This window comes from Corvus cornix, chromosome 3 (assembly GCF_000738735.6).
Source record: "Corvus cornix cornix isolate S_Up_H32 chromosome 3, ASM73873v5, whole genome shotgun sequence".
Lineage (NCBI taxonomy): Eukaryota > Metazoa > Chordata > Aves > Passeriformes > Corvidae > Corvus > Corvus cornix.
In genome coordinates this window covers 63,065,583-63,091,694 of record NC_047056.1, presented here as the reverse complement: position 1 = coordinate 63,091,694, position 26,112 = coordinate 63,065,583, and the positions used below count along the sequence as shown (strand labels likewise).

Here is a 26,112-nt window from a genome sequence, read left to right as displayed (position 1 = left end):
CATATCAGTGTTATCTACAATATAGCTCAATTTTATATATATGCACAGATATATATGGATAAAAATCACAACATTAAGTGTCTTTAATAATTATTCTGTTTTTAATTGAGCCATACAGCTACTTTTAAAGGCAAGAATAGGTTTTGTTAATCTGTAATAGCTATACAGCAGCATGTGTTGGTCATGAATCAGAAAAACGTACTTTTACTAAACATTTTTTTTGCATGTATCTTGAGTTGTTTTCCAAGACTAGTATTTTATATTTTCCAAATTACCTTTGGAAGGAAAAAATGGGGTTTTTTACTACGTTTTCTAAAATTTTTGAAGCTCACATACTGAATTGGTATCTCCAACACACAATAAAAAGTATGCTCAATGCTCTATACAAACTACAGAGATAGAAGTTCCCAGGTTAGAAATCACTGTCTTGGAGAATGACTCATTTTGACCATGCTGTATACCAAAAACTGAGAACTGCCTTCTTAGAGGAGGAAGTGGTACAGTATTTATCTGCCCTTGTTATGCCATTCCTTTTAAACAAAATTTTTCAGCTGTAATATTGATATTAAATTACTGCTATATACCTCCATATAACTCTTTTTTCTACTGTCCTTATTGTGTCAAAGCCAGGATAATATTGAAAATGCAAAATGTTGAATTTTTTGAAAAAGCAAACCAGAATTAAAGCTTGCATAGCTCTCTTTGCACACAGCTGTAGAAATTTAAAGGGCATTTATTACAAATGCAATATTGACTGTGCAATAAAGTCATTAAGACTTTAAAGAGTGCCTGGTTTATTGTATTGTGCACATATTTCCTGCAGTAGGAAACTGGTCTAAGATACTGGATCAAATTTGTTTTTGACAAAAGCAAATGCAAATCTCACTAGACTCTGTAGGAGCTGTCTCCTTGTATTTCAGTGTTACCTGTAGTCTGCAGGGTCTAAATAACAAGAACACTGACCCCAAAATTAATCCAACTGAGAAAAAGTTATGCATATTATATTTCAACTCTAAGAAGCCACTCTAATGCCTTTGAAGACAACTGAAATATTTCACTTACAACCTTAGTTATTTTCTCAGGTTTTAACAGGATACACATTGCCAAAGAAATCCAGTAGGAGAAGGAATTTTCTCTCCCCAAATATTTGCATAAGCCCTTGAAAATAATGCAGAACATTTTATTGGACAGTATTTCATATTTGAACTAATTTTTATGTGTGGTTTGCAAAAAACATAACTATTCCATGACATCACCCTATGTTGTGTTCAGATAGAGAGAATATTTTTGTTCTGAGATAAAGAGCAACAAAGGCTGAATTACGTATCACTGTTAGCCACTAATGTATGGAGACATAACTAAGCTAATTATACTATGTCATTAAGCTAAAAGGAGTTTTTATTCAGTTTTCATCTTGTTCTGTTCAGCCTGGGTGTGCAGTTCATTTATTGTTCTATAAACCTCAAAGGCTGAGAATAGAAGAAATATACTGTACTGATTTACTGTATTTCAGCTGAGCCTGGATTACTTTTCTTTCAAATATGTGAGGATATTTTATTTCTATCAACTGAGAGAATTCTGTTGCTGGATTTTCAAACTTTACCCACTTGTTTTGCTTAAATGGATGCATGGTCTAGTTTAGGTAGCAAAGTTTAGGTAGCGGTAGGAATGCTGCAAGACAGGAACAGATGGAGGATTGCTCCCTAATTCTGGGCACATCTGAGTAGTTCTCCATGCCAGTGTTCCAGCCTGCCTCCAAACACTGACTCAGGGAACTTAAAGAAAGCTGAGTCACTTCCTCTGCATTGCAACATACAGTGGAGACATTTCTCACTGAATTCAAGAGGTCACCCTACATACAGAGATGAATATGAATAACTCATATTCTTCAGGCAGAGTCATTTACACAGATACATATTCCTTGCTTATTTTAATATACTTCAGCTGTGCTGTGTTTCTATCATCTATTTCGTGTCTCACAACAGAAAATAGGCCTATTTTTCTTGAAAAAATAAGTATAAAATAAGAATAAACCTTTGTTCTTTCAAAAAAAAAAAAAAAGGCTTTAAAATTACTATTTAGGGAATTTAGTGCTAGTTTGACCACAAATGACTCTAGAGCTGGTTATCTAAACCAGGCTCACACTGTACCAGAAGTGTAGTTTGCTTCACACAAATATTACAGTAAGGTGCACAGAAATATACTTTTTAGAGAGCCACGCTGAGAAACTCATCTGAGTTTCTGTTACAGTTAGGATACCACACATCACAAAGAAACATACACAAATTCCTAGAAGTGAAATACATCTTCATAACACACAAGTGTGTGCATATATGCTTTTATATACTGCAAAAGTGTCCCATCATTAGGGTCTCTTCACAAACTCCCCATTACAGTCTGAACCATCATAAAAATTGCAGCCTAGAACACATCAATTCTGTTCAATTACAACCCATATTTTCCCAGTATAAATAAATCTAGTCTCAATATAAGCTAATCTGGAACAATTTACAAATCAGAAAATAGTAGCTATTTGCAAACTTCAAAGTATTTAAAATCAGGAAACACATTAGATTATTGGAGATTTGTTGTTGTTTTCTGAGAGTTCTGATACTCTCTGCTTCATCTTTTATGACAAATAGCTTTAATTTTCTAGTAATCACATCATATCTTATTGCTGGGTTGACAAATTGGTTGTAATATCATAGAAGACTTACATGGCCAGTTTAAGGCATGTAATTTATCTCTATCAATGTGGCACATTGTTAATAAATCCTAAATATTACGAATTCATGTTTAGAAAAATGACAGAATCAAGCAGCAGCAAGGATGATCTTTGTCACCACAGCAACCATTTCGATTCTTTATGAGATGACAGCACGGTTTATAAAATTATTGTAAGGGAGTATTTATTTTAAAAACTGTACTTCATTGTTTATTTCTTTAAAATATTAGGCAGACAAGAAAAATTATCATTCGCCTTGTGTTGCTTGGGTTTCGAATAGGTAAGTATTTCCTTAAATATGGATACTGCTTGATGCTAATTTCTCTAGACCTCAGGTCTTGTGCAGATATACAGAACATGCAGGGTGATTATTTTAAATAACTCCAAAAAGGAAAGCTAAGAGTCTTCTCACTGACCATTTCAAGATGCTGAAAGGAGACACACTCAACTCTATTGCTGTCAGGCTGATATATCTGTGTCCTGTTGACCCAAAGCAGACCTTCACAGTCAGCTGAAGATCAGTATTGCAGGCAGCTTTACTGGAAATCCCTGCTGAACAGCACAGTCTGGGCGGCAGCTTCCCCACCTCTCACCCAGCCAATTTTCATTAACAGCACTTGACAGTGTCTAACAACAGCACAGCACTCCAGCTCCAGGAAGATCAAGATGGGAGAAAATAATTACAGTCCCTTGAATCTGTGTGAACTAGTGGGTCAGCACTGTGCAGGTTTACATCAGTGTGAATGAAGGGTACAGCCCTTCATGCTAGGGCATGAGGAGATTCTCCTGGTTCCCTTCTTTGTCTGCCTTTGTGTTTCTGATTTTGATTTTTTGCTATGTCGTTTTTTATAATATAGTAAAATGGATAGCATTATTCTCAGCTATTTTAATTTTATTGTGCTATAATAGCTTTGATCAGCCTCAGCCTACATGAATTACTTTAGGTACCACATGGTTTTATAACACGATATAAATACCCCATCTCCGTAACACAGGAGTTCAAACTTTGAGGGATGCATTTCTTCTCTTACTGGGAAAGCACAGCCTTGCATCTTGCTTCATTAGAGGATAAAATGGTGAGTAGCATTCTGGCACTGTTAAAACACCTGCTACACCTTACCCTCCACTGAGTTTCCATCTTACAGATGAAATATACGTTTAAATAAAATCCCAAAAACTATATTAAAAATGTCAATGATATAAGATACAAAGTAGAAAAAAAAAGGGGTTCTTATTTGGAACACAAATATGCTTTACCTAAGGTAACCCAGAAAATGAGCAAGAACTGGGCATTTATCTCTGGACCTGACGTTCGACATTACCCTCCATGCTTAAAGCCATCCTGTTTCCACTTAAATACTGTAGTGAAGATAGAATGTAGTTTTAATATATCTAGTGTTTTAAAGGTATAATTAAGCAGATGGACTTTTGTATGAAATGGGAATCGATTTTTTTCCTAACAAATTTTACCAGTTAGTCATCTTTTTTATAATCTGTTACAGGTAACACAGCAATATACACCATCAGCGCTTTAACATTCTTTCTCTTACAAATATCTAAGCATGAAAAGGAAAATTAGTCTAATTCAGAGCCAGTGGTTAATAATTTGCTTTTGAGCAGTTAAAACCCTTACAGCTATTGTCAGCAATTTAATGGGGCTATATCCTTGCTAGTTTATCAAGACTACTTGGTAGAAGGAAGCTGATTATCCTGAAGAGTTGGTAGAAATAGATATTGATGGCAAGGCAAGAATGAGTGGTGTAAAGAGCCTTAGAAGATGAGAGAGATGTCATTTCTAATGTGCTTTTAGATGCTGTCTGTGTGAAGAATTGTAGTCAACTCTCTTGCTGTTGGTATCCTCAGGAGAAATTTTCAATTGTGCAGCTGATGTCTATTTTTAATCTAGATAGTACCAGCTGGTGAGGGTAACAGTTATCCTTGCGGGGCTAGGAGGAGAAGAAGGGAAGCTGTGCATTAGAGCAACTTCTATCTAACTACTAATACATCACGTAGCTGTATACTCTACAGGCAAAAAAACCCACAGCAAAACCAAAACCACCTTGTAACAGGGAAAAAAAGAACAGGAACAAAAAAATAGAAAGCAGGAAATATTTAATTGGGCAATTAAATTGGTGTATTGTGCCCATATCTGGGAACCAAAGAGAGTGTAACAGAAGGCCTTAAATACCAGTGTTGGAAAATTCAGTGTTGGAAAGTGAATTCAGTGTTGGAAAGTCTGAGTGACACGTATGACTTATTCAGGTGACTTCCCTACCAGCTCGCCAGTAGCACAGTCTTATCCCCAGTGTTTTCTTAGATCTCACTCTGTTCTGGGGATTCGTAGCAACTTCAGGCTGGGGTACATAACTTTTCCTGAAGTCTTGTGTCATGAGATCTTTCCTGAAAATGCAACAGGGCACAAATTGCTCTTATCAATGAAAATGCTGAACAGTTTTTGTGCTCATCCACTACATGAGGAAACAGGCCACAGTGCCTGTTAAATATTATTTCAGAATTGTTTATCCACCTCTTTGGAAATTACAAGTTAGAGTGAGAATAAAAGTTTCTTCTTTCTATTCTTTTTTTTTCTTTCATATTTCAAAGGAGAGGAAAGGAAAGGAAAGGTTATGTACCATGTCAAGTTCCATTTGCTTTGTTAAACTGAGGATTTCCTTTCCTTTCCTTTCCTTTCCTTTCCTTTCCTTTCCTTTCCTTTCCTTTCCTTTCCTTTCCTTTCCTTTCCTTTCCTTTCCTTTCCTTTCCTTTCCTTTCCTTTCCTTTCCTTTCCTTTCCTTTCCTTTCCTTTCCTTTCCTTTCCTTTCCTTTCCTTTCCTTTCCTTTCCTTTCCTTTCCTTTCCTTTCCTTTCCTTTCCTTTCCTTTCCTTTCCTTTCCTTTCCTTTCCCTTTATTTGTTCTATTATGATTATTTTGAGTCTTGTTTTCCCCTGCTAATGTTTCCATTTGAAACAGAAAAGCAATATCTTATCAGAAAGCTTTTTAGGGAAAGGGAGGTACTTGCAATTATCTGACTAATTGTCCTGTGAGCAGCACTGGCATCCTTCAGGAAGACCATACGCAGACTTTTTTATGGTGGAATTTTAATGACTGGTCTTTTGAAAGAATTAAAAGTGAAAGGTATTAAAAGTTTTCAATGCTAAACATTTTTTACATAAAGTTTTATTCTTAATGTATAAAAATATGTTACATCTGTGTTTTTCATTTCCAGCCAATAGTCCTGTACCTTGGTTCTAAAATCTAAAATGAATGCTACTTGCACTTTGACCAAAATCAAAACCCAAAAGACAGACAACCTCTTTAGTCAAAAATATCATAGATAGAGCCACATGATGAAAACCAGATTTTATTTTCCTTCAGTGGAACATGAAATTGTCTTGACATGCTTCTCCTTATGGATGCCAATCTGCAAAGATGTTACCGGCTCAGTATTAAATGATATTTTTCATAGCGAATTTTATCATTCTGCCTTTAATTAAGTGTAATTTCCTATAGAAAAAAGTGTAGGAAAGGCTTGTAGACATCTTAGAGCAAAATTATATATACAATTATATCTAAAATCTCTAATCTTGACTAACATCAAAGAAATATTTTCCCATACAAATCTATTTAATTGTTGTTTGCTTGGAGTTTTTGTTTCTTTGTTTGTTTGTGAAAGGAGTTAAAAATACAGTAAAAAGGAATCACAGACTCAGTTACCTCACCATTTCAAAAACACTAACTCTGCAGATTCTACCTTACTGTATTAGTCTGTAAATAGTCATTCCTTCCCATTCCTTCCATCACCGGGGCACAAATTAAGATTTCCACAAAGATTACATGGATAGCTTCACTTAAGGTTTTCCCTGATGTAAGAGGATAACTTAAACAGCTGCAAACCTCTCCTCCACTTCTGTCCAGGGTCCCTACTAGCCTTGTTGCCCAAAGTTCTCTCTCTCTCTCTTTTAAAATATCGTTGGTAAGTTTGGATTGAAAAGTTTCAGCTCAAGTTGAAACCAAATCACTATTCTGAAAAAGGCAAAAGAACTATAATTGAACATCTCTGTTCCCTGGTGGTATATTATCTTTTTTCATCTGGGTAATATGGAAAATATTTTCTTTCTGTTATAAAATGCTATTTTATGGTGGATATGCTATTACTGTATTGATCAATGTAAGTAAAACCAGATGAAATTGTTAAAAGAACATTAATAACAGAAATGGATGCCACAAAAATGAAAAATGAAAAAAAACCCCATATCTGGAAAAGCAGTTTAACATCTCAGAATTGAACCAATCAATGATTTCTATCTTTTAACACAGGGTGTACTTTACACAAAGATATGCAAAATGCTTTATGGTAAAGTGCAGCCTGGGGAGACAGCGAAAGCCTTTTAGTGAGATCTTTAATAGCAACTCGGATACAGAGAAGGGAGCATCACCGTACAGCAACATAAAAGCAACTGAATTCAGAAGACAGTATCAGTACAAATAGGTATATACTTTAGGGATGAATGAAACTGCATAATTATTTTTAGGACATATATATGACAACTAGACTGGTAACGCAGTTTTCAGGTTTCATTTATGGTATTCTGAATTTACTTTCTCTAGTTCATTTCCAAACTGTCTGTAGCCTTGGGTTCACAAGAAATCGTAGATGGATTACAGCCATGCAAACACTGTATCTCTTCACAGGGACAAATGCTTGGAGTATGGAGAATTCTTTTGGGAAATTATTGCTGTATTTTTAACAGTTCTGATATACTTCCGGAGGTATTCACACTGGTCACTCTAGGGCAGCAATAAGGACTTCTTTCCCATCCACTGGGTGAGCTGGACTTTTTGTCTGATCATACATTCTTAGGTGCTTAAATAGATAAAAACAATCTGACACACGTTATAAATAGTAGGACTAACAAATATTTGTCAGTATGCTTTTCCCTACTTTGCCTGGATACTGAAAACAGTTCTTTTTAGACTTGTACAGGCTATCATATCAAAACTACTTTCAAATCCAAATTAGCAAACCCCCTGCCCTCTCTAAGCAGGTTGTTCCTTCTTGTCCCCTTTCCCAGGCAAAGATGTAGTATATGTTCCTTTGATCACCACATCAAAAAGTGATGTAGGAAATTGTCTGGTCTGAGAACCTTTCCTTTTCAGAGCACCTTGTTTGTGAGCACAGATCAATACTCAGGTCTGAACAAGCCAATAGATTCTGCTGAAAAAATTTTGACAAGCCTAACCTTGGGTTGGAGAAGGAGTTAATAGGAGTGGGTGTGTGGAGTCAGGTGTGGGGCAGCTGCACCTTGGCCAGAGCTGCCGAGGGTGAGTCAGTGTAACTGACCACACCCTCAGAAGCTGACATGTCTTTTAGGACCATGATGTGTCTTCAGCATATTAATAACCAGCCTAATACTCTGGCAATGATACGCTCATTTGAACTGAAGACAGATGGATAAGGTGCTTTGCCAAAAAGTTCATTTGTTTTTCACAAAATTTCTTGTGAACTTTAACAGAAATTCATATTCTGTGTTGGCTTTTTGTCGTAATCCATGCTTTTTTAAATTGCATTTTCCTAAGAAAAAACTCAAAGCCCCATTTTTCTGTCTCAAAGACAGGCTAACTTACAGAAAATTTGAGACCCATCTCTACCAAAAGGAAATGTTTCTTTTGATTGTTGGTAAGATAATTTTATGCCAATAATAAAACCTCTTGGTAATAGAGAGATGGATAACTGTCATGATGGTGCTTTATTTCTTACTCTGCTTTTTAAGTGAATAGTATTTATTGAAATTAAAATTACTTTCAGTTTAATAATTACCTTTTTAGGCATGGTTGTCAATGCTGAAGTGTCTGCACTTCCTTATTATTTACAGATCTTTATTTCTAATTTTCTGATTTCTCAGCTCTTTTCCAAACTTACAACTGAGTCCAGTAGTGTCCACAAAAAAAACAACAAACAAACAAAACCCCCCCACTATCTTTTTTATAGCAACCATTTTTAGTAAAAACATACAAGCATACAGTTGTCAAATAATTGAATGTGTGCCTAAAGGTGAAACTAACCCTGAAAAAATGAACAAGATTATCCTTCATAATTGTAGAAAGAAATGAAACCAAAAGCAAATTAAGTCTGAAAGAAAGAATTAAACTTCTCTATGTCTTTTGTGAAAATGCCTTATAGTTTTTTTATGTTGAGAATATGCATTGTTAAAGACCGCAAAGTCCCTTCCAGAACAACCTTTTACTATGTCCACTGAAGAATACTGCTTTTCCAGACAATATTAAATGCTCATTCTTTTCCAATTATTGAAGATAAATATTCATTATAAGACTTGGACTGTCAAAAATAATTGCAATAGAAAAAGGTGCTTGAGAGATATTTTCATATATTCTAAAGAATTCTGAAACTGATATTAATCCCATTGCCTGTGGAAGCCCATTGTCATTACCTGTACTTCTATTACTTTTGCTTTTAATTTACATCTCTAGGAAAGAGACTTTTGCTTTCTTTGGGATTATAATTATGATTAGACTTTTCTTTTTTCATGGCTAGACAATGTCCTTGTCACTCCCCTTCAATTTTTTCCAACATGCAATTGTATTGTGGTACCAGCAATCCTGGTTTTTTCAGTTACTATATTCCATCATAAAGCAAGTTTTGTGCAAACATTTTAGCATTCATGAAAGCTGCTAGCCAGCAAAGCAAAAGAGTGAAGCCTTGTCCATACACTAAAAATAGACATGGAGATTTTTCAAAAATTCTCATTGTCTTCATGAATGCCACAATAACTGTGGGTTAGATCCAATACAAATACTTAAATATCAGACACAGCAACCATAGTGCACATTTCAAGAGTGAAATTTGAGAGAGGTTTTCCATATAAATGTGAAAAATATCAATCTGTTCATCTTCTGGAGACAGCAGTAGTATACTGTACAATCTCACTGGGTGGTTTTTTTCTTGTTTAAAATGTTCAAATGCCAGTGTCTCCTAAAGAAAGATCCTTCATAAAGCTATAGATAAAATTGCTGCTCAGAGTGGAAGGGATTTTGAAGAAGAAATGATCCTCTACAGGTAAGCAGAGAACACTCCATAACCAAAAAATTTAGTTCTAATTTCATGGATCAAACTAAAATTTTGATACCCCAAAATCTCCATATCTAGTTGTATAGATGGTCCTCTTCTGGGTCCAGTCCTAACAGCAGCAATATGGTAAAAATCACCAATGTAGTGTCTTGTTTGGTTTAGAAAGTTTTCTTCTGGAAGTTTTATTTATGGACAGTGTAAATGACAGCACAAAAAAGTTAAGAAAAGCTACTCAGAGAGATCTGCACCTCATGCTCAGGGGAACAGATTGTGATGTTTGTGAGAGTGTTTCCTGCGGGAGCTCACCTGAGCCCTTGGCTCACCTCCCAGGGCTTTGCCTTCTGTGCTCCTGAGCTTTAGCACCAGGAGGGAATTTCACTGTGCCTAAGCAGAAAAGCTGTTCACTAGACTGCACCACAGAGCTCTCAGAAAACTTCTCTTTAGCCTTAGACCCCGGCAATTAAGCTCTTTGATGTTTATACAGTTTTACAAGAAGTCTGTAGAGAGACAGGAAAAGCTCTGAGGGGCTGAGAGATGCCTGTCACTGACACATGCAGTACTCTGCACTGGCATTTCCAAGGGACTGGTGGCTTCAGGCCACATATGTTGTATTTCTGTAGCCCAGTAAAAAAGTGACAGAATCAAGTATAGAAAAGGCCAGATCCTGGCTGCCAGGATGAAATGGAGACCTCCAGTCACCTGGAGATGGTAAGTTATTTGAGGATGTTGCTATGTGAAAGCTGATGGCAGTACTCAGAAAGGGGTACTATCTTCAGCAGTCCCAGTCAAGGGACAGTGTTTTGCAGGGAGACAAGGAAGAGAATGTTTGTCCTCTAAAGGACAGAGGGAGAATCTTGACCTGAATCCTGAATCCCAAAAAGTGAAAAAGCCCACTCAAAATTTTCACCTCTGTGTGGCTGTGTTACCTTGTAAGATACCAGATCTGGAGAAATCACCAGCTCTTTGTCCATTTCCTTCATACCAAAGATAGAAGACCCTCTCAAGATTCATCTCCAGAGCCAGGCTGTGAGCTTTGAATAGTGACGAAAACATTCCAAGCCAGCAGTTAGATACATCGGCTCCTTGGATGGAGGACTTTTAGATCCAAACAATATCATCACTTCCAACTGCTTATAATTTAAGCAGCTTTCAGCTGCTTCAGCTATATGACTTCTGTGAATTCTATTTCTACAACTTTGTGTCCCAATGCAATGGGTAAGGCCTGTGTCACTGATTTCCAGAGAAGCAGGGATTGCAATTCTGAGCATGCTGCTGTCCATAGTGTTTTTATGGATTGTGCCTTCCTAGCCATGAAGTAGCAACACTTTCAGCCTGGCCCCTACACTGGCCCATGGTGAGAAGACACATTCCACCCACATTCATCCTTGCCAGCAATGTGATACAGCTTCAGATTCTCTGCACCCTCTGTAAAATTAAAAATGCATCTGTCTCTATTGGAAAAGAGACAGGGTGATTCTGAAGGTTTTACAGTTCTTACAGACAAAGTAAAGAGATGGAATTTTTTCGTATACTGTCTGTAAATTTTCCTAACATGAGGAATCATCCATAGAAAGATGATTGGTCCTGATCTTCAAGCCTATTAATTCCTTGGATGCCAGATTGAGACTGACAAAATGTTTCATTACTTAGAAGCCTGATCCAGTTCCAGTTAACTTCAGAGAAAACTGGTTTGTAATCTCAGAAGCAACTGGGGTGATAGATTCTTCAATATGGGCATTTACCTCTTGAGAATTTGATGGATACCAAATTCAGTTCACAGAAGGCTGGTTACACATCCTACTATTCTCGAGTTTTGCTCAATATGGAGGAAAAAACCACCCTATTTTTGAAAAGCTTTACATTCTATCACCAGTAACTCCAACCTTCTAATACATTTTCACTTTGATTTAATAGAAGTTGTACTTAAGTATTATGTTTCAGTATAACAATTTCAATATCTATAAAGGTTATAATATAAATCCTATTTCCTTCCCTTGTCTGCTTTAAAAATTCAATGATAACTAAGTAATTTTTTCAGAAGATTACGAAGCAGTCCTTATTTTAGGGTCCTGTGTTGGCTCACAGTAAAATGCTTGACAGTACCTCATCATTATTTCTCACTAAATATACTTTCCATGTTATTATTCCTGAACTTTAATTCTATCCAGACATACATATAACTAACTCCTTGGCATTAACAGGAGTCCTACAAGCATGACAAGGATATAAATAATATTTCTGTTAATTCTATTTTTTAATGAAAAAATTTCAGATTTTCTCAGTAATGGTGGAAGAGTAAAGAATTCTCACAGAGCAGCAAACAGCTCAGTAAGTATTATTACTTGAGTTTTGCATTTAATAAGTTTGTTAGAGCACAACTGATAAGGTTAGTAGACTGCCATGTAACTATTGACAGAATTTATATCACAGGTACACCAGCTAATTCTTAAAATGACTAAAAAATATTTTCCCTCTATAGTTAAGAAACTGACCAACCTTTTTTCAGGGAAGGTTCCATTTCACCTAAACCAAGAGAAAAAAACAGATATCAGAGAAAAGATATCATTAAAAAAAAAACCAAAAACAAACCCACATTTTTTTCATGCTGTCTTCTTTTAATTTCAAAAAATAATTTTTCTTCTTTATATGCTAAATGCCAAGCATCTGTTCTGAGATTTTGGATTTTTCATCAAGAATCTCTCTTGCCATAGAGTTTTGGGTAGATAAATTCAAGATGCAGTAGTAACTAAGGAAACATCCAAATCTCTATTTGTGCTTCTAAATAATTACTTGTGTCTACAATTTACAATTTGCTTTACTTTATGCATGTTTCCATGTTTTAAGAAAAGGCTCACTGGTTTTGTTTTAATTCCAAATGATAAAACAGATATGCAGTTTAGCAAGATTGTAAATCTAGCAATGATTCTAGTGAAACCCAAGGCAAAAAATAATCCATTTCAGTGTAACTACAAGCGCTTGATTGCTACAATATGTTATTCCACCTCCATGTAGGACACAGAATTTGAAGGAGTGAGCCTGAATGACTGGCTAGTGTGAAGCCTCAGCTGCACTGACTACAGCACAGAATGGGCAGGGTGCTCACATGCACTTAGTTTTTATGATATAGTGCAGTAAGATGCCTTACTGCCTATTCACACTCCTGTGAATATTATTATTATTTATTAATTAATAAATAATTAATTATCAATTAATTTATTAATGAAATTCCACTTGGGCCAAAGGCTGTTAGGACTGAGTTTTCCAAACCTGGTGAACATCAGATCTCAAATTTTTGTCTGTCAGGTATTTTATGATTTTCCTACTGCCATTAACACTTACACACTCAAGTGTTTGAAAGTTTGCACGTGCTTTGGGAGCTATGAAATGCTAAAAATGCACACTGATAAATTTTACCAATCTCTCTGTGTTTCATCTTTTCTGTTTGTCAACCTTATGAGAGACTGGCATTCTTCTAGTTGTAAATCATATCTCAGAATAGGATGCCCAATTCACGGACTCACATGTAGCAGCCTATCTATTAGCATTCATGTATGGTGCTAATATAAAAAGCTCATGCATATATTAAAAGATAAACATTTGATAATATCTCAAGTTTCTGAACAAATGAGTAGAAGTCAGTTTCAGTACATGTCTCTTTTTAATTATATTCTGGTGTAGCCAAATAGAATATAAAATAAACTACCGTGAAATGAAGATGTCACTCCTACACTCATCGCTTGTCAGAATGACCAATATGATGTGACACGATGATGCACTACTGACTGTGAGCAGTCTCTGCTCATACTGGGGAACTAGGTTTTATTTTTTGCTTTGTTTTGGTTTTTTGTTTAACAGAAGGAGAGTTATTTCCAAAATAAAAATATTAGTAATTTACTTTCATTTATCAGATGATGTCAGATGAAGAATGATATCATAATGGCAGAACCATAATTTCTAGTAAACTGAATTGTTTGCAATATGCCATCCAAAATCCCATTAGTTCAGTAGAAATGCTATTTTTTTTTTGTTTGTTTCAATATACTGCCCTGTCATCAATATGTCAAATAAAAAAAGTTTTGAGTTTCTTGATGTATCTTTTATATTTTTCAGGGTTCTTTAGATTCTTGCTGATTAAAAGAAAATAGTTATTTCCATTCTCTGAAGCAATATTCTGATGCATACTTTGATTGTGGCTTTGAAATCATATATAAATTAGTGCTCTTTTCTTCAAGATGTCCTAATGGTCATATTTGATTCTGACAGCTTTTCTGTAATAGTACCTTAAACATGAGATGAAAGCTAACAAGGAGGCCAATTTACTGATTGGAATAGCCAGTGGATGCTTTATTAGCAACAATGTTCACTTTTCATTTTGTTTGACATTCTTGTCTGTGAGGTTAAAAGCTGAATAAGCCAACCTAATGCGTGTAAAACAGCAGTTAGAGCAGTTACAGAAGTCTTTATGTTACAAATACCTTCATCACTGTCATCATCATCACTCCATACGATGTCAGACAGTAAAGAAAAAAAGCCATAAATCCAATCAGAGGACTCTTCCAGTGTCTCATGAATGATTCTCAGTGGTTCTGTGCTGAGCTTGTGAACAGATCTTCCTGAGTGCAGAGTTTAAAACAAAAGCAGTTTGAAAAAAAACCCAAAACAAACAACTCCTGCAGTAATAGAAGTTAATCTTCATTTTATACAGGACAAATTATACTACCTCTTTTAGCAGAAACAAGGATTGTGAGTGTTAATTTTTATTATTCAATGATTTGAGGACAGCTCTCCTTCCTGTGCAAGACTGGTATAAACTGTATCTTACTGCATTTGCTGTTCATAGAGTGATCAAGGATCCAGTGTATAATTTGGTCTGATGTTGTGTTCCAAGTTCTACATCTCCTTCTGAGGATGGTTGGGTAAAATATAAGTATAGATTACATTCTAATATTCATCATTTTAGATAATCTCTTCCTTTCAGCCCAGCTTTTAAATCTGATTCAGGTCCCCTAACTCCTGATGCCTCTCTAGGTTTCAGTGCTATCAGTGTCTCATTCATGTCATATCTCCCCCCTGAGCTCCCTCCTTTACACAAGTCCTGGCTGAGGAAATTGCTGAGCTCTGGATTAACTACACAGGCAGGTCATGTCATGGCTATGGAGCACATACATAGGATGGGAAAAAGAAAGCTGTGCACACTCAGGCCAAAATTAACCTGGGTTCAGAATAAACAGGGATGCAAATCCAGATAGTGGCACACGGACAGCTACTTTCAGACACACACTCCCAAGATTCTGGTTCTTCTCTTATGACTTTCTAGAGTTTCTTTGACAAACAACATCTGCATACTTAACTTGTTCTGGTCTTACTGCCCCTGTAGGCAAGCAAACTGGAAAACAAGGAAGCTGTGAAGTCCTCCACCTTCCTGGAAACTCTGATGGAAGTAAGGCTTTCGCTCCCCACTGCATCCACACCCAGGCAGTGCAGCCATCAGTGGGTAATACAACTATTCCTTTAAAGGATTTTCCAGTTGGGATTTCACCAGATTTCTCTGTACCTGGCACACCACTTCAGAGTGACTTTCCAGCCTCTGACAGACTTTTTCTTCTGATGATTCTGCACAGCCATTTTCTATTTTCTTGTACGCTGTACCAGATAGTGCTTAGGAAAGAGGGACAACCTTCATTCAGTCTATGTTACTGCCCACTGTACTTGAAATGGCAGATTGACTCATTGCCTGGTCTGTGTGAAACTTTTCTACAAATATGAGCAACCTATGAAAGTAGACCACAAGTGTGATTTGGACTTTTGGCCTAGTCTTGCTCCTAGGAGTTTCAATAGAAATACGTACACTGAATTTAACAGTGTCAAGGTGGGAACCATACCTGTGTTTCACATTTTTCTCTAGGTAAATATTTTAGTAAGAAGTTAAGACAAGTCTCTTCAGAACTACTTCTGACTGCAGTGTTCTGACTCACAAGCCAAATCTTAGCATTAATCAGAAACAGTCTCACATGGACTTGCAGGCTACAAAGACAGGCAAGGTGCAGGCTTAAAGGAACTTTTTTCAGTGACAGCAGTATGAATATTATTTTCTAAAAGTGTTATAATGAAATTTAGAGATAACTTTATTTGAAGTATAAATGTATGGTTTGTTTTATTTCTAATTAATTATTCTGAAATACAAAAGACCAGGCCAACTTTCTCTTAGTTTACACCTGCTTGTTGATAATGCAGACCAAAGAAATATTGTAGTTAATATTTTATGAGTATTGTATTATATGGGTATATGCTACTGAACAATCAGACACATCAAATAAACTAAAGGTGTGACATGATGCAATGACCTAATTGCAAAGAAATTAATTTAGTGTATTACTGTGCACACTGTTTTATTCAGAAAGATTGAGTAGTAAACCAGCAAATATTTACTTTTTTTAGCATGACAGTTATTTGTTGCACTGTCTTCATGCATTGAGATGTAGAGATTTAATTTTTTTCAAGTGATTTGCCACAAATACTCTTCTCAAATATTAACCAGGAGAATGAATACCTATATTTAGGCTCTTAAAAAGTAAGTCTGTGACCTGACCCCTGATGCCATTTGCCCTTTATTCTAATCTAGAGGTGCTAAGGAGTCGAAGTAGACTAATAGAATGAAAATGGCCAGAGGTGTCTTAGCATATTCAAGGTTTTGATTCACAAGCAGGGATGGTTTAACTTTGGACAGCTGCCTCGACTTTCACTGTGGCTATCCACCCTCTTTTTACCCACTGGTTGCTTAGGGAGGGCTCAGTTGCTTTTACAGCCACAGGCTTTTACAGCTGCAGGGGCTACAGCTGTAAGCTAAACAAGAACTGGTATCAATTTATTTTAATACACTGGTCTATCAACTAGCAGTTCAAGAACTGCTTCTGCTTCACAGGCAGCAGAGCTGTCCCCTCTGGGCAGGCAAAGGAAATGCTCAGAGAAGTGCAAGATCAAGAGCAGAGGAAATTATTCCAACCACCCCAAGGCAAGCCATCTTTGCTGATGAATCAGTCTTCAACATCATATCCTGGTTTTTAATTCATAATATCTTTATACCCCACTATGAAAAGCGATTAGAAATTACAAGTGTCCAGAGGCAAAATTCTCCAGTCATGCCTATGCTAACAGGCCCAAGTTGCAAATCCTGTTTAACACAGAAAGTTTAGAAAAATCAGTTTGGTGCTGTGTAGAGGACACTTGACTGGTATTTGCAAAATGAAGTTTTGTATTCAAACAGGTACTGTGAGCTCACTTAAGGTTTAATGCAAGTGGCACAGACCTGGAAAATTATGTCTTGAGCACAGATCTTTTGTTTAATTTCTGTTGCATTTCCAACATTTTTTAAAACTAGTGCTAATAGTAATGATGTGTCCTAGAATTCTTAAGAACACCACACCATGTAATGCTGAAGTTACAATTATGACTGATTAAATCCATATTTTCAGTTCTCCCAACAACTTTGATAACACCAGGTTCTATGAGGTCCCTAGTAGAACGAAATACACTAGAAACAAAGGAAATGACACAATTCTTGTAGTAACAAGTACAGAGAAACTTTCAATTTACCTCACACACATGCAAAGAAAGACAACAATTTCCAGAAGATTTGCATACTCTTGCTTCAAGAGTGAAGCTGAAAGAATGTAGATTTTCATAAAAAAGTTTGAGCTTGATATTTTTTTATTTAGAGATGTCCAGCAATGGAACAGTGTGATAAGATTTTTTACAATCATCTTGTAGTCAATATATTCATCTTCTCAATTCTTAGGCAACCTTAGAACACCAATTATTTTAAAAGTAAGCTCACAATACATTTCTTTTGCTAACATATGGTGTGTAATATAGAATTTGTAACTAATATACAGCTATAATTAATATTATTATAGATTGATATAATTGATCTAAACTATAATTAATATGTGATATATCACATAAAATCAATTGCTCTGGAAATAGTGGCAGCAGGATCTTGAATTTAAACTGCAAAGAGCCTTTATCAATACCAAGTATATCTCAGACACAGACTAGTGAACTTCTAACTTTTGCCAAACTTTTAAATAGGGGTTGAACCAATTAGATAAAATAGTAAGCAATTATTAAATGTCTGTTGAAGGAGGGGAAAGGAACTAAATGATTACTGAGGAGGCTAAATTCAGACATGAACATACAACTAATATTGAAGAATTTTGTTGACACTATGCAACTGCATTTAATCACAGCTTAAGTTCAGCTTATCCTATTTAGGGAAATGTACCTGAAAAGGTACTGAATCCCTGATGGTTTATAAACTCCCTCAAAAGCCAGTCCAGAAAGACATATTGTGACCTTCAGAAGGCAAGTGTCTCGCTTTCCTCTGAAATCTCTTTTAGGGTTACATGAATTAATTTCCAAAGGTGCCCACTCCTTTCCGTTGACTAGAAATGAAGTCTGAAAAGTTAGTGTGGACATGTCACCTTATTTTCATATTATTGAGATATGTGACATGGATCCTGCTTGTGATGCTATTTCAGATTTAAATCCTTCTTGTTATTGTACACTTTGGCTACGCACTTAAATTTGTAACTCTACATCCATAATTAATTCCAGGTCAATACAACTATTCACCTTGATAAATTACTTACATTCCAGAACAGCACTGATTCCACAAAAATGCTTTGCTAGAACATTTTGTTTGTCATAGTCTTTTATTACTTGGTACAGCATAAGAGATGTTTTTCAGACCAGTAAAAGTTCATCTTTACTTGTGCTGGCATGTTCACTGCTATGAGAATAGTAACAGTTTTGTTGTTTTGTTTTCAGTGGAAACATCAGAACTCCAGAACCTTCTGGAAAATGCTGAAATTTGGAAGAGTTAAAGCTGACAGAGGAAGAATTCCAGTCAAATTGAAGGAATTTGTATACCACCTTTCAAAGAAAACTTGAGGCGAACTCAATTGAATTTGATTGGAGAATGTTTGTTAGCTGTTAGAGATATCTGGAAGCTTGTTTGGATTTTCTGTACTAAACATATGCAAATATCTTTTAAATAATTATTTAAGAAACAGTTTCAGATGTGTTGTACGTATTAAATACTTCTAAAAACTCCCTATGTAATTTGAAGCAGGACATCAAGTGCTACAATTCTTTGCAGCTCTCTAACATTATTGTTACAGAAAGAGTTATTTGATTAAAAATGCGAGAACAAAAATTTTGAACAACTAATTTCTTAATTTCTGAATTCTCCCTGGCTCACAATTTTAATTCCAAATGATTTTAAAATCAAATTTATCACCTTAATGGTAATTAATAACTCACAATTAACACAGCTCCTTGAAACCAGCCAGTGACAGTCTTCTCAAATTCTGCAATTGGCATTAGCTATGTTCTTGGGATCGAAGGTAATTTTCGTAAAGCAACAAAGCATTTTTTGAACAAAAAAGCCCTTTTTTTTCATCAGGACTCATAATGGGTACTTTAACAGTAGTTTCTGCAAAAAAGAATTGAGTAATCACATCGTATGATTTGCTGTAGCCTCTCAAGCAAATTTGGTTATGCTTAATAGTCTGTGTCATTTATTCCTGTGAAGTGCACAACAGAAAGTGACTGATGGATTTATCTGTGCAAATAACTTCAGTCATTATTTGAGTCTTAATAACTCTGCCAGAAATGTAGTTTCCAATCAATCTTTTTTGCTTGTCAAATGGTTAAATGTATATTCAGAATCCAACCTATGTTAAGGTGGCTTTTTTTTTAATGGATCACAGCAAATTAGTTAATAATTGTTGGATTTTCATCAATTACATATTTTGACTCCAGTGAATTGAATGCAATTAAGTTACAAATGATGGTAATTATCTGGTGCAAAGATTGATCTATGAGATATAAACTACTTCATTGATACTGACAAGGTACAGCTGACGAAGATGGAGAATTTCTGTTGTGTTTGATAAAATACAAAAGCCTAACACTAGCTTGTGGTAATAAAACATATCCTAATCTAGTAAAATATTATATTATGAATATAGAGACCTATATTTTAATTTGAAAGTTTATATATTTGTAAGTTTCTTTCTTTCTTCTCCATGATTCTTTGAAGAGTAGCATCTAAGGTATTAAACTCAATATACACTTAAAGTGTCCTATTATTAACATTCTAGTTTATCAACATAGCTGTCCATAGGTCTTACCTTTCTGTTTCATAGACTAACGTTTTTATCAAGCTTATAGCTCTAAGCCATAAACAGGTAAAACTCTAGTTGGTATCACTGAATTATTAGTATAAAAATATAAATTTAATTTTTAATTATATTACATATGAAAACGGTCCAAAAAAGTGTAGAGTCAGCTTTCTCAATAATTTCCATTTTATAAGTACGTATATTGTAAATATGAAGACTTCAGCCTTCATCTGTCTCTTTCTAATATCAGCCTTAGATAATTATATTGAGGTCAAGTTCATAGAGAAAACCCCACCTGAAAATGGATAAAGAAGCAGTTATAACTAGAATCCACTTGCCAAAATTTAGAAAGAAATTCACAAACTCTCACAAAGTAATCAAATAATTTCAGGTCCATTTGATATAGCCCTACATGTCGACAGGAGTGTATGTTTAGGATGGGCTTTAGTAGTTTATATTACTTGATTTGATATCAGCTGGAACATTTTGATTTGATAGTTCAGACCCTCATTAGGTGGTGTTTTCTGAAACACATAGGCATTTTATCTAAAACAATTTGAAACTTTATTTTTTTCTCATTCTATGGGTTCAGTTTTCTGACTAAGAACACAGATCTTCAGCTTGAAAAGCTGATAAATAAATGTACAACAGCATTTTTAAAGGGCGTTTAAGGCGTAAATTAGTACCTCAGCTTGACATCAATTCCTGGGAATCTCCTGGCTGGGGGCATCTCTTAGCTGTCAGATCTATCTCAAGCATGATGTGAAAATGAGAAGTAGGCTGTAGCAAGCCCCAGCTAGGCAGAGTTGGGGTTAGCTGAGAAGCAGTGCAGCCGTGTCCTGGCCTCTGCTCATGCCCATGCTTTGTTATCATCCACACACGTATTCAGAACACTGCAGGCAGAAGGTCTTTACCAGGTGGTAAACAGGGATCATCACAATGTTGTGAATAGGTGGCTATACCTGATGGCAACGGAATGAACCCCAGAAAGGCCAGTAAAAAAAAGGAAGAAACACCATTAGCAATAATGAACATTCCCATCTGTCTCTTGGCTAAAGGAAGCACTTAAGGAGTGAAGTGAGGAGTTTAATCTCTGTGGGGCTGCTGTTATGAAGCAGAAATTGGAGTTCATTAAAAAGAGAAACAATATGCTATAGGTGTGAGATAACACAGTATGAATCACAGCAATGTAAAAACGTGGTCAAATAAAGCACAGTATTTTCACAAGTCACAAAAAAATTCTATTGCTGAAAAGGATATATAGGTGATTCTAGTTGAGTTACTTCAATTTCTTCAACAGCAAATAACCAAAGAATTGCATCACTGCAATTGTTACTGAAATGAATTATTGGTTTGATTTTTTTGTTTAAAATTAGAAATTTCACAGGTATCATTATGCACTGGAAATTCGCTTTGTGTTTTGTGTCTCATGAAACACATTTAAGTATGAATTCTCTTCTTAGATCCTTCCCTGTTCATTGAGACAGTTTCTGAAATTTCATATTCTCAACTTCATGACCTCCCAAAGTTTGATGTATCAAAATTTATCATCTTTTATATGCTGGACCTTTGGGGATGAAAGCAGCACTTGCAATACTGCGATAGTTCATAGATTGTCATTCTTTTCAGTATAAACTCATTTTCTAGGAGTTTATAAATCAGATATGAGATCTGCTGCAGATTGAAACATGGGAAACCAGATGTCATCTGAGCAGCCCTTCTTTAAACTGGAATTGGGTTCAAATCCCTTTAATGGATTTTATCATGGAAGAGAGAAAAAATGTTTTGTAGGTTTTAGGTACATTACTTAAAGTTTCATATAATTCAATTAAGAATTTCATTAAGAACTTTGAAATAGATAAGCTGTTTAATCATGCTTTGAATTGCCATTTAAAATACAGTAAAAAATGTATTTCAGAAGACTATAACACTGTTTTGATAAATTCCAGGGTAGGAGGTTTTTTTAGGGCTTTGCATGTTTGAAAAAGAGAAAAAATTATTTGTTCCATTAAGTTTGCTGATGGTTTAAACTAATCCAGAAGTTAATTCTTTTTCCTGACTAAATGCAAATGTATTATCAGTTTTAACACTGGCGGATATATTGTCATAAAACAAAGGAGTAAAAATAAGTACACTCTTCTTTTTGCAGTTCTTAAAACTTTCTAGTGAGCATTAGCCTAACAGGGTGACTACAGTGAGATGACATTGCAGGGGAAAAATGTGTATTTCTTATAATTATTATATACTACCCAAGGCCAGGAAAAATCTATCCATGACTGCATGACAGTAACAGAAATGACCACAAGTTCAGCCAGGGAAATGGTGACTTCAAACTGTGTTATTCAGAAGTTAGTATGGGAGACCCCACAATATTTGGCCAGATGTTTTGGATTAACATAAAAAGATTAAAATAATAATTAAAGAAAGCATCTGACTGGATGAGAGCTCCGTGCCTTCATGTCCTCTTAACTCCCCATTCCTAAAGGCATTACCTCCACAAAGATCCCACTCAAAGAGCCCACTCTTTTTCTCTATTTTTTTCACTTATGAAAACAAAATAGCAAGCTCATTCTGCTAAGCATGTCTCTCTGTGTTTTCTATATTTTCACTTATATTATTTTGTAGATAATTTTGGGTTTCATAGATTTGGTGAGGTTTCATTAGGTTTGATTTAGTCTGGCCTTTAAGTGACTGGCTAAATCACTGTCAATTTACTCTGAATATTGAACACTCTGGATCTGAAATTAGGGTGGTGTTAATTAGCTGTAATTGGTCACAGAGATGGCAGGGAATTTTGAACGCTCTATTAGCCCATTAGCAAATATGGATTCCTGGGCAATCAATCTTTAGGACTAAAATAATCTTAAATTATTGAGTTGCATTTACCAATTAAAATATATAATCCAGTTATGTGTACAAGAAATGCATGAAATACATTCATGAATTATGAAGCCAATTAAAAAGGTGTGTTTTCTAACACAAAGGATGGTAGTAATGAACTGTTGCAAAGCAGACATAAAACTGAAATTAATTTTTTCTTCATTTCTGAAAATATTGAAAATACGTGAGATCCTTCAATGTGGCATGCTACTTATTCCATATTCATCCACACTACGTACTGCATGAGATTTATAGTTTCTTCTCTCAAGCTTTTGTAATGCATGTCGCCTTCATACCACGTTAGAAATATTTCAGTCATGTTCATAGTTGTACAATATGTTATGATAGGAATGCAAGCTTTCATTTCGTTCCTCAAAGGAATGAGCATAATACACTAAAGCACAACACTGCAAAATTTAATTTCCTCCTTCTGGGTAGATAGAACAGGGGTGAAAGTTTTAGCACTGATCTAATTCTTGTCTCGTGCTTTCCTCGAAATCCACTGCTAAAGCAAAAGCTGATTTGCAGATTCGATCCCTGTTCTAACTTCTGAACAAATTGACACCCAAGAGGCAAAGCTTTACACATGCAACCTGTGACATGGGGTCCTCCTGCTATGATATATTTTATATCATAACCAGCACCTCCTGAGTAATACAGAGTACTTCAGAATTTACAGCCATCATGTCCTGGATGTGTAAAATTACACAAAATTGTATCTTAAATTGTTCTATGAGTGGAGCTTGAGTTCATGTAATCTAACTTCACTTACCTAAACCCTAAGAGTTTTGCTCCCTCAGCCTCCCTCAGTTCTGTAAGCTATAATGCTGAATAAAGAGGGCCAGCAAAAAAGTAATTTACCGCATCTGCTTTAGGATGAAACTAAACACTTCTTTTTCATATAGTTATTGGGCAAATGTCATCTTATATAAATTGTCAACATTTCACTAACTTGAAGTTTACTTCTAAAAGAATGTGAAACCATAGTAATCAAGAAGCAAAATCCATGGGTTGGCACTCTAATCACAGAAGGTGGTGTGAAGTTCATACTGATAAGTTAAAAGAATACATAGCAGCTAAAATATGTGTACTGATACTTTATGTCTTTTGGAATTATTTGCCTTTCAGATGATAAGAATAAAACCATTAGTTATTGAAGGAAAACAGTTCTCAGGTTCAAGTTTAAAATACTCAGCTCATGTGTAGTGTTTTTACTGAGCTGCATGAATCTCTTGTGTACTCTGGGCAGCTCATAACCTAGGGGATTGCACTTCCTGTATTTTCCAGAGGTTAACAGCTCTGTAGTGTAATCAGGGGGAACAAATCCATGTCTATTCCTCAGCCACACAGTTCCCAGGCTGTTTTACTAGGTCAGCCTGCTCCTGCTTTCTGCTGCAGTCACTGCTGTGCAGTGCAGTCACTGCCACAGCTCTGCTATGCAGGCGGTCATTTCTGGCACAGAAACAGTGAAAGTCCCTGGTGGGTGCCCATAGATCAGAATCCTCTGTCAGCTTTGTAACTGCCCTTCAAAAATCTGCAGGCTGCTCCTCGGTCACCCTCCCGTCTCCTCTAGGCTGAGTTCAGCTCTCTCAGCCCACCTCATTCACATGCTATGCACACTTTCTGAACTTGAACTTCATGGAACTTCAGGTAGAGAAATGGGAAAGAAATTGAATGCACTGGCTTATGAAAGGCAAGTGTTATTTGAGGAAAGATACACCGAATTTTCTGTATTTTATGGATTTAAGAAGTATGCAGCTGAATATAATTTTACTGGCAACTTTCATTTGCATTTGAAAACTAGGAAATTAATTTTAATCATGCTTGCAAAACTAAATTTACAGCCCAGAAAATAACTATTCACTCTTTTTATGCAGGTCTGGTTTTTCAAAGAACAATGTCAAACCCAAGACAAAAAATTACTAGGTTTTAGATTTAAGGAATCACTTAGAAATATGCTCAAAATTCTACTTTCTCTATGAAAAGAAGGCATTACTTTCACTGGAGAAAAAGAGCCAAACTGTCCAAAAGTGAAAATCGTTCTTGTATCAGTAATGCCAGCTAGGTGATTTTATGTGAAATCTTCAGCTATTTCCATGGAATTTTTATAGATCAATGGGTTTAACTTGAAAAAATCAGTAGGGAATCAGGAGTTGAAACCCAAGGGTTATGATAACACCTGTGTAAATATTGTTATATTTATGTAAATACAGAAAAAAGTCTAATATACCCTGGTTTAAAGAAGTACAGCAGTTCCTTCTCTTAATGTTTGACCATTGAGACCTCATTTGAATGCCAGCTCAGTTAATCACTTAGGAACAGGAATATTGCTGGGAAGGAAAAAAAACAAACTCATGGACTCAAAATACTAAAGTACCATCTCTCAGAGACCTCCACAAAATAAAACTCACCCTGCAGATTAAATTTTACATTGTTTTATTTCTATATCCTGGTCTGAAAATGCCAGTTTCCATCAACATTTGTGAGATTTCAGCTCATTTAACCAATACAATATGAACAGAATTCCATCTGCTTAGAAAGTTTCCTTCAGAGTCCAGTGCAAATACAGATTCTTATTGCTTAACATTACCCTGACTTGTTTATTGGGCATGTGTGACCTGACAGCTAGATCAGAAATTTCTTAGTTTAAGAGTTTAGTCTGAATTATGCCCTGGTTCTTGACTGTTCATTGAAAACATGTTAAGAACTTGATTAACTGGTTGATTGATTGATTGATTAATATTTAGTATGGGAAACTAAAGTTGAATATGATAGTTTCTCTTTCTTAGTTTGTATTTTTGTTGTAGCATCAAATGTTTCGTGTCCAAATTAAACCTGATCCATATTTTGAAAGGATCTCTCAAAAATAACTTTATGGTTTCCTGGGACTCCAGTGATGTCCTTCTGAAAACAAAGACAGATGAGAAAAATATTTAAGAAAGTTTTGTGGTACATTTGCTCCACATTTCAAGCTCTGTGACATCTATTGATCCAGGATTGCTTGGTTTCTTTCAAGATCTATATATGTTTCAAAAGCTTTCCAAGTAAATCTTGAAGTCAATATTGATATATAGCAGGACAAAAAAAAAAATCTACAAATTTATCAGTAAACTAATAAAGTCCAGGAAATCTACTCCAAAACATCAGCTCAATTTCTTTTGAATTAAAAGGAGTCTGAATTTCAATTCTTAGTTAATTATTGTGACAGATGCAATAACTTTAGAGATGGAGTTCTC

General features: G+C 35.5%; 1 protein-coding gene across 1 annotated transcript in view; it reads right to left on the bottom strand.

Annotated features, from left to right (window-relative positions):
* Positions 1–26,112, bottom strand: part of TRDN (triadin) — a 117,737-nt gene that overhangs the window by 60,047 nt on the left and 31,578 nt on the right. Inside the window, exons 3-5 of the mRNA XM_039568592.1 lie at positions 20,911–20,958; positions 14,288–14,425; positions 12,309–12,335 (exon numbers count right to left, since the gene is read on the bottom strand). Coding sequence (XP_039424526.1) covers positions 12,309–12,335; positions 14,288–14,425; positions 20,911–20,958 — 213 coding nt within the window. The remainder of the gene's footprint in view (positions 1–12,308; positions 12,336–14,287; positions 14,426–20,910; positions 20,959–26,112) is intronic.